Here is a 17,874-nt window from a genome sequence, read left to right on the forward strand (position 1 = left end):
TAAATATGTTATGGACAGTAGATGGTGCACTTCACCAACTGACCCAATCTACATGAACAGTGCCTTCAGAAGGTCTTCATACCCATTGACTTTTTCCACATTTCGTTGTGTTACACTTACAGACTGAACTCAAAATGGAGTAAATATATATTTATCTCACCCATCTACACACAATACCCACAATAATGACAAAGTGAAAACATGTTTTTTGAAATTGATGTACATTTATTTCAAATTAAATACTGAAATATCTCATTTACATAAGTATTCACACCCCTGAGTCAATACTTTGTAGAAGCACATTTGACAGCGAATACAGCTGTGAGTCTTTCTTGGTAATCTCTTAAGAGATTTCCACACCTGGATTGTGCAACATTTGCCAGTTAATCTTTTCACAATTCTTCAAGCTCTGTCAAATTGGTTGTATATCATTACTGACAACCATTTTCAGGTCTTGCCATAGATTTTTCCAGTAGATTTAAGTCAAAACATTAACTCGGCCACTCAGGGACATTCACTGTCTTCTTAGTAAGCAGCTCAAGTGTAGATTTGGCCTCGTGTTTTAGGTTATTGTCCTACTGAAAGGTGAATTAATCTCCCAGTGTCTGATGGAAAGCAAACCTGGTTCAGCTCTGTTCCATAATTGTTTTGTCCTGAAAAACTCCCCAGACCTTAACAATTACAAGCATACCCATAGCATGATGCAGCCACCACTATGCTTGAAAATATGAAGAGTTGTACTCAGTAATGTGTTGTATTGGATTTGCCCCAAACATAACACTTTGTATTCAGGACAAAAAAGTGAATTGCTTTGCCACTTAAATATTACTTTAGTTCCTTGTTGCAAAATGGGATGCATGTTTTGGAATATTTGTTTCTGTACAGGCTTCCTTCTTTTCACTCTGTAAATTAGGTTAATATTGTGGAGTAACTACAATGTTGTTGATCCATCCTCAGTTTTCTCCTATCACAGCCATTAAACTCTGTAACTGTTTTAAAGTCACCATTGGCCTCATTGTGAAATTGATCCAATTTCAATGTTGTTTGAGTTGCTTTGTGCATCAGCAAATTTGCTTGAGATGATTTTACTGCAACACTGCATCCAAGTTGCTTGACATAGGTGTTTCAAAGAGCTGTCAGTCAAGGTGAGCTCATGAATATAAGCTCCCTACCCACTCAGCCTATCTCTTCAAACTTCCTGGTAGTTAGCCATGAGAGAAAAAGTACTTTTCAGAATGACTGTTCGGGACCTTTAATGTCTTTTGCACTCTATTTCCTGACTGAATCAGCATTCAAATGTAATGAATTGTGTTTGTGGTAGAGCCTCATTGGCAGCTAGTGTTATCATACTGTATGTCTGTATCAGACTGTCGGCTAGACCCAGAGCGAATTTAGAAACAGAGGCCCATTATCGTGTCAGACTGTCAGCTAGACTGAGACCCCATTTAGAACCAGAGGCCTCAATATCATATCAGTCAACAACACACCCTGGGACTCTTTATCTCGGGAGGAAGGCGTATCCCACCTCTCTCTCTTTCGCTCTCTCTCATCCTCTCTCCCTCCCTGTGTTTGACGAGCTGGTGAAAGCACAAACCTTTCCGCAAAACAGGTCGCCTACAGGAGACAAGCAAATCATAATTTTGAGGGAACCCGGAGAGCTTTCATCTCTCCAAAACCCGCCAATTCACCCACGAACTCCTGTAATGTCGTGGATCGAAGATAATTAACCGACAGCTTGTTCTCTCTCTGTTGTAGTGTTGAGCGGCACGAGCTACCGCGACACACGCACACACACACAGCTCGGGCGTTCCCGCGACTCAGCGGCCAACGGAAGGGTGTCAGGAGAGAGGAGAGGGAGAAAGGAGGAGGCGAAGGGGAGAGAGGAGGGAGAGGAGGGGAGGAAACCCGACTGTTTTGAAGCTATACGCCAGTAAACATAGACTATAAGCATACACAGTGAAAGAAGAGGAAACCGTCGCAGTGCTATTTTATTTCAGTGTGGATGAAACTAGGATGAGAGAGACGCCAAAGGAGAGAGACGCCATCGGTGACAAGTTAAAGGACTCCGCTATTGGGTAAGTAGCCTAACTACTGGTTTGTCTGCTCGTTACACGCAGTGTCTACTCACGACTATACTTGATCTGATTTCCGCGAATTTGTTGACTAGCCGTAGCGCTCTACTGCCTCAGCATCACGGAACAGCGATGAAGGACGGAGGTGAGGAGAGAAGGGGATGGAGGGATGGAGCAGAGAGAGAGAGATGCAGAATAGAGGGAAGACGAGATGAAGAGACAGTGTGTGTTTTCTAATGTAGGCATAATGTAATTATCAATGATACAGATCCCGTTAATGCATACATGGAAATGCATGACAATAATGTGAACAAAACAATATGATAATAAATACTAGCCTTACATAAATAAATAAACAATATACAGTACAGGCATAGCCGGATTATGAAATCATAGACCTCGGGGCACAGTTTTTTTTAGCCCCCACACACTTCCTGGTACACCATAATTTTCTGTAAACAAATCCATGCACCAAGATGCAATTCAATGCGTGGTTTCCTGTTGAAGAAAAAGCCCCTTTATAATAAAGCCATAATAACATTTGTAATGTAGGCTACAGTTTAGCAGGGGCGTTTTTAGGATTTCCACACATGGGGAACACTTGTTTGCAGCGTCCGAATATTTGTTTTGCATATTAAAAACGCATTTCATACAATTCTACATACTTTACAAGACAGAAGACATTATCGTTAATTAATCGTTTCTAATACCACACAAATAACCGAAATCAGTGGCTACTCTGACACTTACAAACGGAGATCAATCTGGTCTGGAATTCAAACAAATAATAGCCCAGGCTAATGGAGCGACACACATTGTACAATATTGGGAGGCAATATAGACTATACTGTATATACAAAAGTATGTGGACACCCCTTCAAATGAGTGGATTCGGCTATTCCAGCCACACCCGTTGCTGACAGGTGTATAAAATCGAGCATAGACAAACATTGGCAGTAGAATGGCCTTACTGAAGAGCTCAGTGACTTTCAACGTGCCACCATCATAGGCCACCTTTCCAACAAGTCAGTTCGTCAAATTTCTGCCCTGCTAGAGCTGCTCTGGTCAACTGTACATGCTGTTATTATGAAGTGGAAACGTCTAGGAGCAACAACGGCTCAGCCGCGAAGTGGTAGGCCACACAAACTCACAGAACGGGACCGGTGAGTGCTGAAGCAAGTAGCACGTAAAAATCGTCTGTCCTCGGTTGCAACACTCACTACCGAGTTCCAAACTGCCTCTGGAAGCAATGTCAGCACAAGAACTGCTGGTCGGGAGCTTCATGAAATGGTTTTCCATGGGTCTCCTGAGGGCCACAGCGGTCTAAGGCACTGCATTGCATCACAGTGCTAGAGGCGTTACTACAGACCCGGGTTCATTCCCGGGCTGTGCCACAACCGGCCGTGGCCAGGAGTCCCATAGGACAGCACACAATTGGCCCAGCGTCGTCCGGGTTAGGCGAGGGTTTGCAGGGGGGGGCTTTACTTGGCTCATCACACCCTATTGACTGCTTGTGGTGGGCCGGGTGCCTGCAGGCTGACCCCAGTCACCAGTTGAACGGTTTCCTCCGACACACTGGTGCGGCTGGCTTCCGGGTTAAGCTGGCGAGTGTTAAGGAGCACGGTTAGGCATGTCATGTTTTGGAGGACACATGATTCCACCGTTGCCTCTTCCGAGACCACTGGGGAGTTACAGCGATGAGACAAGCTCGAAATTTTGGAGAAAAAAGGGGGGTCAAATACAAAATACAAAAAAATAAAAATAAATACACCTAAAAAATGGGTTTCCATGGCCGAGCAGCCACACACACACAAGCCTAATGCTTTGATCACACTGACAGCGTCATTACATTGATTTCCAATGAAACGCTCCGTTTGCCTTGCAGCATTGCGTTGTAGAGGCAGTTGCAGTGCGTTCGGTGTGGTGCATACGTTGGATTTATTGAATGTATGCATCAAACTGTATGCCTAGACGGCTTGACAGAAATGGTAGCAGAAGGTGAATGTTGAATTTTTGTTGCATACATATCCAGATGATGCTGCGTACTATTTTGGGCAAGGACGCTGTCAATGTGATGGAAGCGTAAGATCACCATGCGCAATGCCAAGCGTCGGCTGGAGTGGTGTAAAGCTCGCTGCCATTGGACTCTGGAGCAGTGGAAACGCCTTCTCTGGATTGATGAATCACGCTTCGCCATCTGGAAGTCCGACGGATGAATCTGGGTTTGGTGGATGCCAGGAGAGCGCTACCTGCCCCAATGCATAGTGCCAACTGTAAAGTTTGGTGGAGGAGGAATAATGGTCTGGGGCTGTTTTTCATGGTTTGTGCTAGGTCCCCTTAGTACTGCAACTAGCTCTAACCTCAACTACATCAAACACCTTTAGGATGAATTGGAACATCGACTGCGAGCCAGGCCTAATCGTCCAACATCAGTGCCCGACCTCACTAATGCTCTTGTGGCTGAATGGAAGCAAGTCCACACAGCAATGTTCCAACATCTAGTGGAAGCCTTCCCAGAAGAGTGGAGGCTGTTATAGCAGTGGGTAAGCCCCTCCATTAACCCAGCCCTGAGTTCAGGGAGGAGACTCAGACAGTTTCCTCTCTTGCAGAAAATGTGAAAATAAACAGTATGCTTTGCCCCTGTATGTTGAATAGCTTATTCTATGCCTTATGTTCTCAAACAGTCAGGTGGACTAGGCTAACACGAATAATAATTTGACAATTTTAATTGTTGCTACATAGGATAGGACATAGGCGACACTAAACGATTCCAATATGTTAGTGTAATCATTTATGATGTAGGCCTACCTTTCATGTTTATCTATTTCTTTAACACGCACGCACGCACGCACGCACGCATGGCTCAGGCTCACACAGTCTTGTGGCATGCAGGTGACATGTTTGAGACGCTCTCCTCCCACTCCTTCCCATCTGCCCCCTTCTCTCCCTCCTCCCCATCATACCAGATAAAAGAAAGGATTTGTTTGTTTTCTCTGTCTGTTGTTTTCTGATAAATTGTGTCATTTTTAGCCTCTAATCTATTTTAATCTCTCTCTAGCTCTTTTTCTCCCTGTCCATCTCTCTCTCTCTCTCAATTTCAATTCAATTCAATTCAATTCAATTCAAGGGGCTTTATTGGCATGGGAAACATGTGTTAACATTTACAAAGCAAGTGAAGTAGATAATAAACAAAAGTGAAATAAACAATACAAATGAACAGTAAACATTACACTCACAGAAGTTCCAAAAGAATAAAGACATGTCAAATGTCATATTATCTCTATATACAGTGTTGTAACGAGTGTTGTATTTATGATGGTTGTATTTACAATGGTGTTGGTTCTTCACTTTTCTTGTGGCAACAGGTCACAAATCTTGCTGCTGTGATGGCACACTGTGGTATTTCAAACAGTAGATATGGGAGTTTATGAAAATCGGGTTTGTTTTCAAATTCTTTGTGGGTTTGTGTAATCTGAAGGAAATATGTGTCTCTAATATGGTCATACACTTGGCAGGAGGTTAGGAAGTGCAGCTCAGTTTCCACCTCATTTTGTGGGCAGTGTGCACATAGCCTGTCTTCTCTTGAGAGCCAAGTCTGCCTGCGGATGCCTTTCTCAATAGCAAGGCTATGCTCACTGAGTCTGTACATAGTCAAAGTTTTCCTTAAGTTTGGTCAGTCACAGTGGTCAGGTATTCTGCCACTGTGTACTCTCTGTTTAGGGCCAAGTAGAATTCTAGTTTGCTCAGTTCTTTTGTTAATTCTTTCCAATGTGTCAAGTAGTTATCTTTTTTTTTTCTCAAGATTTGGTTGGGTCTAATTGTGTTGCTGTCCTGGTGCTCTGTGGGGTCTGTTTGTGTTTGTGAACAGAGCCCCAGGACCAGCTTGCTTAGGGGACTCTTCTCCAGATTCATCTCTCTGTAGGTGATGGCTTTGTAATGGAAGGTTTGGGAATCGCTTCCTTTTAGGTGGTTGTAGAATTGAACTGATCTTTTCTGGATTTTGATAATTAGAAGGTATCGGCCAAATTCTGCTCTGCATGCATTATTTGGTGTTTTACATTGTACACAGAGGATATTTTTGCAGAATTCTGCATGCAGAGTCTCAATTTGGTGTTTGTCCCATTTTGTGAATTCTTGATTGGTGAGTGGACCACAGACCACACAACCATTAAGGGCAATGGGTTCTATAATTGATTCAAGTATATTTACCCAGATCCTAATTGGTATGTCGAATTTCATGTTCCTTTTGATGGCATAGAAGGCCCTTCTTGCCTTGTCTCTCATCTCGTTCACAGCTTTGTGGAAGTTACCTGTGGCACTGATGTTTAGGCTGAGGTATGTATAGTTTTTTGTTTGCTCTTGGGCAATGGTGTCTAGATGGATTTAGTATTTGTGGTCCTGGCGACTGGACCTTTTTTGGAACACCATTATTTTTTGTCTTACTGAGATTTACTGTCAGGGCCCAGATCTGGCAGAATCTGTCCTCCTTAGTTGGGGACAGAAGCACCAGATCATCAGCAAACAGTAGACATTTGACTTCATATTCTAGTAGGGTGAGGCCGGGTGCTGCAGACTGTTCTAGTGCCCTCGCCAATTCGTTGATATATATGTTGAAGAGGGTGGGGCTTAAGCTGCATCCCTGTCTCACACCACGGCCCTGTGGAAAGAAATGTGTGTTTCTTTTCCAATTTTAACCGCACACTTGTTGTTTGTGTATATGGATTTTATAATGTTGTATGTTTTTCCCCCAACACCACTTTCCATCAATTTGTATAGCAGACCCTCATGCCAAATTGAGTTAAAGGCTTTTTTGAAATCAACAAAGCATGAGAAGACTTTGCCTTTGTTTTGGTTTGTTCGTATGTCAATTAGGGTGTGCAGGGTGAATATGTGCTCTGTCGTACGGTAATTTTGTAAAAAGCCAATTTGACATTTGCTCAGTACATTGTTTTCACTGAGGAAATGTACAAGTCTGCTGTTAATGATAATGCAGAGGATTTTCCCAAGGTTGCTATCCCACGGTAGTTATTGGGGTCAAATTTGTCTCCACTTTTGTGGATTGGGGTGATCAGTCCTTGGTTCCAAATATTGGGGAAGATGCCATAGTTATGGATGATGGTAAAGAGTTTAAGTATAGCCAATTGGAATTTGTTGTCTGTAAATGTAATAATTACATTGAGGATACCATCAACACCACAAGCCTTTTTGGGTTGGAGGGTTTGTATTTTGTCCTGTAGTTCATTCAATGTAATTAGAGAATCCAGTGGGTTCTGGTAGTCTTTAATAGTTCATTCTAAGATTTGTATTTGATCATGTATATGTTTTTGCTGTTTATTTTTTGTTATAGGGCCTAAAATATTGGAGAAGTGGTTTATCCATACATCTCCATTTTGGATAGATAACTCTTCGTGTTGTTGTTTGTTTAGTGTTTTCATTTTCCCAGAAGTGGTTAGAGTCTATGGATTCTTCAATTACATTGAGCTGATTTCTGACGTGCTGTTCCTTCTCTCTCTCTCTCTCTCTCTCTCTCTCTCTCTCTCTCTCTCTCACATGCTCACTCATGATCATCAGCAGTCCTGCAGCAGATATATAAAATCAAATGCACGCACACACACACGCACGCAGGCACACACACACACACACACACACACACACACACACACACACACACACACACACACACACACACACACACACACACACACACACACACACACACACACACACACACACACACACCACATTGTATCAGGAGTTAGCTGTACATAACAGACTGATCAATGAACTCGGCCTTATGGCTCTGCTCTACCATTAGCATTGATTGATTGATCAGTCTCCTCTCTAACCCAAGACTGTTTCTGGATGTTTTTGAGTAGATGGGGAGAGTTATTCAATTCTATAATGAGAATCCCTCCAGAGTTAGGGTTCATGTTATAGGGTTACGATCAGTATTCATTTACGTGTTGTGTTATGTCATGTTATGCAGTGTGTGTTGTATGTCTCTCCTAATCCAGGTCTCTTGGTGTTTATTTCAGAGTAACACTGATCACACCCACGTACGGCACCACACACACACACACACACACACACACACACACACACACACACACACACACACACACACACACACACACACACACACACCACACAGATCAGACCATCCACATCAACCACATCCAGGACCAGAGCAGCTCTACACTATGTTCCCAAGTCTTCCCAATGAGGCAGAGCGGTATTCCCTGCCAGAGCTCTGGAATCTATTAAAGCAAGAATGTTGACATCACTCTGTTATTCTTCTATCTCACTAACTTTATTTCTCTCTCTCAGGATGGCTGAGGTTTTGCAGCAGGAGAGAATTCAGGCCATCGCTGTAAGTGCACACACACACACACACACACACACACACACACACACACACACACACACACACACACACACACACACACACACACACACACACACACACACACACACACAGCATGCATGGTTTCATACAACCATTAATAATGATACTCCTGTGAGACCAGCCTGATCAACAGAAATAGACTTCGATTTCGGACGTTTGAAAAGTTCCTGAGAACTTTGCGCTCGCCAAAAAAAAAGAAATTGCCCAGCACTGGGCGCAAACTTATGAGTTCTAGTGGCCTACTCAGACCACTGCGCTACGACAGTTCACAATGCTCTAGCAAGCCGTGAGAATACTTTATGATACTTGAGGGTATGAGGTCGGTTGGTTTGCAGAGCCTTCCCCAAACCATGCCGAATTAACCCTGTAACCTGAAACCCTATGTTAGACAACTAACCATTTGTATGTTAGATCAATATTTTGCCTGTTCTACCATCCTGAAACATCCTGTTACTGTCAAACTTCCTGCCACTCATTGCTTTTTACCCCTCCTCCCCCCTCACATACACACACACACACACACACACACACACACACACACACACACACACACACACACCACACACACACACACACACACACACACACACACACACACACACACACACAGACCTATTAGCCCTTTCAGCCCCTATCCCTCCAGACCCCCTATCCCTCCAGACCCCCTATCCCTCCAGACCCCCTATCCCTCCAGACCTCCTATCCCTCAATACCCCCTATCCCTCCAGACCCCCTATCCCTCCAGACCTCCTATCCCTCAATACCCCCTATCCCTCCAGACCTCCTATCCTCCAGACCCCCTATCCCTCCAGACCTATCCCTCCAGACCCCCTATCCCTCAAGACCTCCTATCCCTCCAGACCCCCTATCCCTCCAGACCTCCTATCCCTCAATACCCCCTATCCCTCCAGACCTCCTATCCCTCAAGACCCCCTATCCCTCCAGACCTATCACTCCAGACCTCCTATCCCTCCAGACCTATCCCTCCAGACCCACTATCCTCCAGACCTCCTATCCCTCCAGACCCCCTATCCCTCCAGACCTCCTATCCCTCAAGACCCCCTATCCCGCCAGACCTCCTATCCCTCCTATCCCTCCAGACCCCCTATCCCTCCAGACCTCCTATCCCTCCAGACCCCCTATCCTCCAGACCCCCTATCCCTCCAGACCTATCCCTCCAGACCTCCTATCCCTCAAGACCCCCTATCCCTCCAGACCTCCTATCCCTCCAGACCCCCTATCCCTCCAGACCCACTATCCCTCCAGACCTCCTATCCTTCCAGACCTCCTATCCCTCCAGACCTCCTATCCCTCCAGACCTCCTATCCCTACAAACCTCCTATCCCTCCAGACCTCCTATCCCTGCAGACCTCCTATCCCTACAAACCTCCTATCCCTCCAGACCTCTTATCCCTCCAGACCCCCTATCCCTCCAGACCTCCTATCCCTCCAAACCCCATATCCCTCCAGACCTCCTATCCCTCCAGACCCCCTATCCCTCCAGACCCCCTATCCCTCAAGACCCCCTATCCCTCCAGACCTCCTATCCCTCCAGACCTCCTATCCCTACAAACCTCCTATCCCTCCAGACCTCCTATCCCTCCAGACCTCCTATCCCTCCAAACCTCCTATCCCTCCAGACCTCCTATCCCTCCAGACCCCCTATCCCTCCAGACCTCCTATCCCTCCAGACCTCCTATCCCTCCAGACCCCCTATCCCTCCAGACCTCCTATCCCTCCAGACCTCCTATCCCTCCAGACCTCCTATCCCTACAAACCTCCTAACCACATAGAGCCTGTAGATGAATGTCTGTAGCTGAACATCCAGAAGCATTAGGCTAATGCTAGAAGCAGTAATGGACTCATATCCGGCATGAACATGCAGACACAGCACACATCACATTGGTTAAAATGTTTAACATGGCCACTTACTGTGTGTGTGTGTGTGTGTGTGTGTGTGTGTGTGTGTGTGTGTGTGTGTGTGTGTGTGTGTGTGTGTGTGTGTGTGTGTGTGTGTGTGTGTGTGTGTGTCTTTACAGGAGAAGAGGAAGAGGCAGACAGAGATCGAGAACAAGAGGAGACAGCTGGAAGATGACAGAAGACAGCTTCAACACCTAAAGGTACACACATACGCACGCACGCACGCACGCGCACACACACACACACACACACACACACACACACACACACACACACACAGCACGACACACACACACACACACACACACACACACACACACACACACACACACACACACACACACACACACACACACACACACACACACACACACACACACACACAGGCCTTTGTGTCTCTGTTTAGTACCAGATAGAAACACACTCGGCTATCACAGACTGTTAACACAAGCTAGGAGATAAAGCCTGCTTCGATTCACATTACATAGCCTCCCTGTTATCTCCCCTCTAGCTGACTTGACCAAAGTTAAAATAGCCCTTTGGTAACCCTTCACACACTGACTGAAGCACCAGCCTCTGATAAAGTAGTGTGTGTTAGAACACCACCAATGACCTTGTGTGCTCCCATTCCTGTCTTTTCTGTGTGTGGCTAAAACGGGGTACAGTATGTGTGTGAGAGTGGTTTCCTGCTCAGAGGGAGTGGGACACAAATCTGTTTCCTCTGACGAACCTTCTATGGATTGTCTCTAGACACACACACGTACACACACCGTCCACACACACACACACACACACACACACACACACACACACACACACACACACACACACACACACACACACACACACACACACACACACACACACACACGCACGCACACACACACACACACACACACAATGAGTTCTACAGCGGCTGTTTCTAATTAGGTGTCGTATGTGATGATGTAATGCAACCTGGAGATTTTGTGATGTAACCATGGAGACGTGCACACATATGGTAGAGAAGTAAAAGTTTGAGAGTAGAGTAAGGTGTGTGTGTGTGAGTGTGTGTGTGTGTTCCTTCCATTGTCAGTAGTGTAAGTAGTTTTTACACCAGAACAATGAACAGCGTGCTGAGCTGGGGAGGGGTGTGTGTATCCAACTATGTGGGTGGGGGGAAGGGGAGACACTGCTGATAGCTACTTTACTGAGGAAAAATGGACTTACTATGTCTGATGTGTGGTCGTCCCACCTAGCTATCTTAAGATGAATGCACTAACTGGAAGTCACTCTGGATAAGAACACCTGCTAAATTACTCAAATGTAACATGTCAAATGGAGGGGGAGAGAGAAATACTGAAGAGAGAGGGAGGATTGTTATGCAGCATTATGGGAAATGTATATACATGTTTGCTTAATGGAGAGAGAGAGAGAGATAGAAAGGGAGCGTGATGGATGAGAGACAGTGAAGTAGAGAGAGAGAGAGAGAGAGAGAGAGAGAGAGAGAGAAAGAGAGAGGGGGGGTGGATGGATGGATGAGGAAAAGGGGAGTGTTGTTTGTAAATTCTTCTTCATCATATGGTTGGAATGCACATAAAGCTGACAGAAGAATGCTGGGGAGAGAAGGACTACTCCTTTAACCTGGAGCTGGTCTAGCTGACAAGAATGCTGGGGAGAGAAGGACTACTCCTTTAACCTGGAGCTGGTCTAGCTGACAGAAGAATGCTGGGGAGAGAAGGACTACTCCTTTTAACCCTGGAGCTGGTCTAGCTGCGTTAGTATATTATGTATGTTTGTAATAGTGTGTTATATGTGAAAATGTGTTCGTATATAAATTGTATTTTAATATTTAAGGACTCTTGGAAGATTAGTCCAAATGGGGACTAAAAGAGATCCAAATAAAATAAAATAAAATCTCTAGGGTATGTGGGACGGTATGTGGGACGGTAGCGTCCCACCTTGCCAACAGCCAGTGAAATAGCAGAGCGCCAAATTCAAAACAACAAAAATCTCATAATTCACATTTCTCACACATACAAGTATTATACACCATTTTAAAGATAATCTTCTCGTTAATCCAACCACAGTGTCCGATTTCAAAAAGGCTTTACGGCGAAAGCATAGCATTAGATTATGTTAGGACAGCACCTAGACAAGAAAAACCACACAGCCATTTTCCAAGCAAGGAGAGGCGTCACAAAAACCAGAAATACAGCTAAAATTAATCACTAACCTTTGATGATCTTCATCAGATGGCACTCATAGGACTTCATATTACACAATACGTGTATGTTTTGCTCGATAAAGTTCATATTTATATCCAAAAACCCCATTTTACATTGGCGTGTAATGTTCAGAAATGTTTTGCCTCCAAAACTCCCGGTGAATGAGTACATCAATTTACAGAAATACTCATCATAAACTTTAATAAAAGATACAAGTGTTATGCACAGAATTATAGATAAACTTCTCCTTAATGCAACTGCTGTGTCAGTTTTCAAAAAAGCTTTACGGCGAAAGCGAACTTTGCAATAATCTGAGTACAGCGCTCAGACATCAAAACAAGCCATACAGATACCCGCCATTTTGGAGTCAACAGAAGTCACAAATAGCATTATAAATATTCACTTACCTTTGATGATCTTCATCGGAATGCACTCCCAGGAATCCCAGTTCCACAATAAATGTTTGTTTTGTTTCGATTAAGTCCATATTTATGTCCAAATACCTCCTTTTTTTCGCGCGTTCAGTCGAGTAATCCAAATGCACTGTGCTCGCGCAGTAAGTTCCGACGAAAAGTCCAAAAAGTTATATTACAGTTCGTAGAAACATGTCAAACGATGTATAGAATCAATCGTTAGGATGTTTTTATCATAAATCTTCCATAATATTCCAACCGGACGATTCCTTTGTCTTCAGAAATGAAAAGGAACACACCTCACTCTCACGGGAGCGCACGTGATTGAGCTCATGTCATTTTCTCAGTCATCTGATTCCAAGCGCTCTTATTCTCTCCCCATTCACAGTTGAAGCATGACACAACGTTCTAAAGACTGTTGACATCTAGTGGAAGCCTTAGGAAGTGTGAAATTATCCTACAGACACTGTATATTAGATAGGCAATCACTTGAAAAACTACAAACCTCAGATTTCCACACTTCCTGGTTGGATTTTTTCTCAGGTTTTTGCCTGCCATATGAGTTCTGTTATACTCACAGACATCATTAAAACAGTTTTAGAAACGTCAATGTTTTCTATCCAAATCTACTAATAATATGCATATCTTAGCTTCTGGGCCTAAGTAGCAGGCAGTTTACTACAGGGACGCTTTTTATCAGGACGTCAAAATACTGCCCCCTACCCCAAAGAAGTTAACCTGGAACTGGTCTAGCTGACAGAAGAATGCTGGGGAGAGAAGGACTACTCCTTTAACCTGGAACTGGTCTAGCTGACAGAAGAATGCTGGGGAGAGAAGGACTACTCCTTTTCCCTGGAGCTGGTCTAGCTGACAGAAGAATGCTGGGGAGAGAAGGACTACTCCTTTTCCCTGGAACTGGTCTAGCTGACAGAAGAATGCTGGGGAGAGAAGGCCTACTCCTTTTCCCTGGAGCTGGTCTAGCTGACAGAAGAATGCTGGGGAGAGAAGGCCTACTCCTTTTTCCTGGAGCTGGTCTAGCTGGCAGAAGAATGCTGGGGAGAGAAAGCCTACTCCTTTTTCCTGGAGCTGGTCTAGCTGACAGAAGAATGCTGGGGAGAGAAGAGACAACCTACTCCTTTTTCCTGGAGCTGGTCTACGTAGCTGACAGTGTCAGCTATACACTTACAAAAAAGTGTTCAGAAGCCTTTTTGGTTCCAGGTAGAACTCTTTTGGGTTCTTTTGTAGAATCCTCTGTGGAAAGTTTTCTACATGGAACCGAAAGGGTTCTACCCATAACCAAAAATGGTTCTTCAAAGTGTTCTCCTATGGGGACAGCCGAAGAACCCTCATTGGTTCTAGATAGCACCTTATTTTTCTAAGAGTGTACATACCCTAAATACCTTCCTCTGTGAGCATGGGATTGAACCTCTATTTCCTACTGTCTCTCTATCCTCTCTCTTTGCCCTTGCTCATTCTATTCTACCTGTGTGTGTGTGTGTGTGTGTGTGTGTGTGTGTGTGTGTGTGTGTGTGTGTGTGTGTGTGTGTGTGTGTGTGTGTGTGTGTGTGTGTGTGTGTGTGTGTGTGTGTGTGTGTGTGTGTGTGTGTGTGTGCGTGTGTGTATAGTCGAAGGCTCTGAGAGAGCGCTGGTTGTTGGATGGGGCTCCAGAGGAAGATGAGACTCAGAGACGACTTCAGGAGGACGAAGAGAGGACTAAGGCACTAGAGAAGAGCATCCTCTGGTTAGTACACATACATACGCACACATACACACACATACACACATACACACACACATGCCGTTGCCGGTCGTCGTTGTTGATAAAGCAAAGTGACTCTTTAATTTATCTTTAATACTCTTTCTCCACACACTCCATTCATGTGTAATTAATGTGTGTGTGTGTGCGTGTGCCTGTGTGTCTGTGTGTGTGCGTGCGTGTGTGTGTGTACCTGTGCCTGTGTGTGTGTGTGTGCCTGTGTGTGTGTGCCTGTGTGTGTGTGCGTGTGTGTGTGTGTGTGTGTGTGTGTGTGTGTGTGTGTGTGTGTGTGTGTGTGTGTGTGTGTGTGTGTGTGTGTGTGTGTGTGTGTGTGTGTGTCAGCCTGGAGCAGGAGATAGAGGAGCTGGAGAATCCGGTCGTGACCAAAGAGAACGGAGGAGGTCAGTTCTACTGTTAATAAACTGTTAACATTCTGAACATTATTTTCCATCTGGTATTGCATTTTTTTCCATTTGTTAAAAATTACCAACATTTGCTGATTATATGATGCAAACTATTTTTATATGACGGGACTTTATTCACATAAAAACAGTTGGATGGAAACCTGGCTAGATTTTTGTTAATGTAGAGCCTAACCAGCTCCCCCCCTCTCACTCTCCTCTTTCTGTCCCCTCTCTATTGCCCCCCTTTCTCCTCTCCCTTCGCTCCTCAGCTGTAAATGGAGTATCACAGAACCAGAGTCCTAGAAGAGAACTAACAGGAGTAGAAGCCAAGCTGTTGGGTCCCAGTCCAGACCAGGCCAGCGCTGAGAACCCTGTTACCCTGGTCTTCATGGGCTATACAGCTCTGGAGGGTGAGACAGCAGGGGAGGTGGGGGAGGCAGGGGGGACAGAGGGTGGAGATGGCTCAGTCAAGGCGGAGTTTGTGATGCTACCAGACGGGGAGGGGAAGGGGGTAAGAGAGGGGGAGACGGAGACCCAGGCAGCAGCCAATGGGAGTACGGGTGAGAAGGGGGAGGCAGGGGGGGCAAATGGGGGAGGAGGGGAGGAGGGGGAGAAGGAGAAGAAACAGAGTTGCAAGTGTTGCACAGTCATGTGAGTGTTTGTGTGTGTGTGTGTGTCCGTGTGTCCGTGTGTGTGTGTCATAGAAGGAGAGATGTATGTGTGTGTGTGTGTGTGTGTGTGTGTGTGTTGTGTGTGTGTGTGTGTGTGTGTGTGTGTGTGTGTGTGTGTGTGTGTGTGTGTGTGTGTGTGTGTGTGTGTGTGTGTGTGTGTGTGTGTGTGTGTCAGAGCAAGAGAGACTTGAGTGCGTACGTGTGTATGCGTGTCTGATCACACACTTATCAGGACTACAAAACCAAACAGTCCGACTCCTCCTGCCAAGCAGCAAAAACTACAGCCAACACCAACCATATACAACCAACAGACACTGGAGAATCAGTACTACTGTGTATTACTGTAGTAGTACTACAACAACAACCTACAGCCAGGACAATATACACTAGACTATGTACTACTCTAGTACTACAATAACAACCTACAGCCAGGACAATATACACTAGACTATGTACTACTCTAGTACTACAATAACAATGGGGAAATCTGAAATGGAACCCTATTCCCTATAGTACCAAAACACTCCCACAGTGCACTAGTATAGGGAAAAGGCTGCTATTTCAGATGCAGCTAGTACCTCCAGACTGATCAAACAAAAACTCCTTCACTGTGTACTGCTATCGTACTACTATTTACTACGATGTATTTCTTCTGATATGGATTATTCTTTTTTTTTATTGCTATTTTTATATTTTTCTGTCTTGACATTTATAGTGTATTCTGTGTGTACTTCTGTATTCTATTGTATTAATATTATCTTTATTATTGAACTGGATGTGCCGTCACGTTATTGTTGAAAAGAAAATGTAGCAGGTCTTTGTATTGTAATGTGTCTGCTATCGGAGCCATCTGGAAAATGTCTATCATTGTTTTTTAGTCCAGAATATGAAGAAGACATACATTTTGTATATTTCTCTGTGTATCAAGTATTTATCCGTCAGTTTCATATTACATTGTCTCTGTAATATAATTTCACAGTGTGAACAGTATTCAAATATATTGATATCAGGTTTTATACAGTGTATTTATTTGTTTGGTTTCTGCCAAATCATAGCCAGCCACACTCCACATGCAAGCTTGTACCATCATCACAAATCAATAGGTAAACCAATCAATCAATTAATCAAGCAACCACACCATGTCATCTGGTACATCTCAGATAACATCATTATCTCTGTTTTAAACTGTCCATCCCATGTCATCATCTCTATCTCATCATCTCAAGTCATTTATACTCTACTTACATCTAGTAATCTATTGATCTCTATTCATATCTACTAATCTCCTCATTAGACTCACTATGACACTGTGCAACTCATAAACACATTTCACTATTTTTAATTTTTTTTTAATGTAAAGGATGGCTGGTTCACTGTTTGAGTCAAGCCCAGCCATTGTTTAAATGCTGATGCTTATGAATTTTGTTGAGTCAGTGATGTTGAATCTTCTGATGTAGCATTAACTCTAACTCTGATTAGTGTTGTTATTGATCGTAATACTCCTCATCAGGTCTGATCAGTATCATTGATAACTATATCCATCATCACGGCATATTGCTTAACATGAATGTAATAATGGGTTCTACTGGGATCGAAGGGAAGGTGAAACCTGTCGTCAGCAGAATAAACCTTCCATTCCCAGAGACTCTCTGGTGTCTGTGTGTTCCATTACCCTGCTCTACAGTGTACACTAGGGGAAAGAGAAAGGGTGGGGTCTGGGATGAGAGAGGGAGGAGGGAGAGAAGGGAGACTGGAGAGGATAGGTTGAATGAAGGGAAATAGAAAGGGGAGAGGGAGGTGGAGAGAGAATGTGGGGTTAGGGGGAGAGAGAGAGAGAGGAGCAAGCGAGTGAGAGATTACAGATCTCTCGCTGGAACCAGGGAGTGTGATGGTCTTGGGTTAGCTGGGGTCGTTTATGGGTCGTTTATGGGTCAGATCCACACACCTCTGATTACCTCTGCTTTTTTTATGCATTGGAAATAGTAACAACTGTTTCAAACCACTTAATACAACAACAACAAAAAC

At 44.3% G+C, this 17,874-nt stretch overlaps 1 protein-coding gene across 1 annotated transcript; it reads left to right on the forward strand.

Moving 5' to 3' along the window:
• Window positions 1-1,541: 1,541 nt before the first annotated feature.
• LOC106591656 (uncharacterized) lies at window positions 1,542-17,494 on the forward strand. The gene is made up of 6 exons (XM_045697769.2): window positions 1,542-2,075; window positions 8,400-8,442; window positions 10,518-10,598; window positions 14,644-14,759; window positions 15,117-15,175; window positions 15,448-17,494. Exons 1-6 carry the CDS (start codon window positions 2,014-2,016, stop codon window positions 15,831-15,833), a joined length of 747 nt encoding a protein of 248 aa, XP_045553725.1. The 5' UTR covers window positions 1,542-2,013; the 3' UTR covers window positions 15,834-17,494.
• The last annotated feature ends 380 nt before the right edge of the window (window positions 17,495-17,874 follow it).

The sequence above is a fragment of the Salmo salar genome, chromosome 16 (genome assembly GCF_965601325.2).
Source record: "Salmo salar chromosome 16, fSalSal1, whole genome shotgun sequence".
NCBI lineage: Eukaryota > Metazoa > Chordata > Actinopteri > Salmoniformes > Salmonidae > Salmo > Salmo salar.

What these genes read in the sequence shown, in the direction of transcription:
- LOC106591656 (XM_045697769.2), top strand. Translation starts at nt 2,014, where the DNA reads ATGAGAGAGACGCCAAAGGAGAGAGACGCCATCGGTGACAAGTTAAAG. An exon ending in TTAAAGGACTCCGCTATTGG is followed by an intron (nt 2,076 to 8,399) that starts GTAAGTAGCCTA and finishes TCTCTCTCTCAG; the next exon opens with GATGGCTGAGGTTTTGCAGC. An exon ending in GACAGCTTCAACACCTAAAG is followed by an intron (nt 10,599 to 14,643) that starts GTACACACATAC and finishes GTGTGTGTATAG; the next exon opens with TCGAAGGCTCTGAGAGAGCG.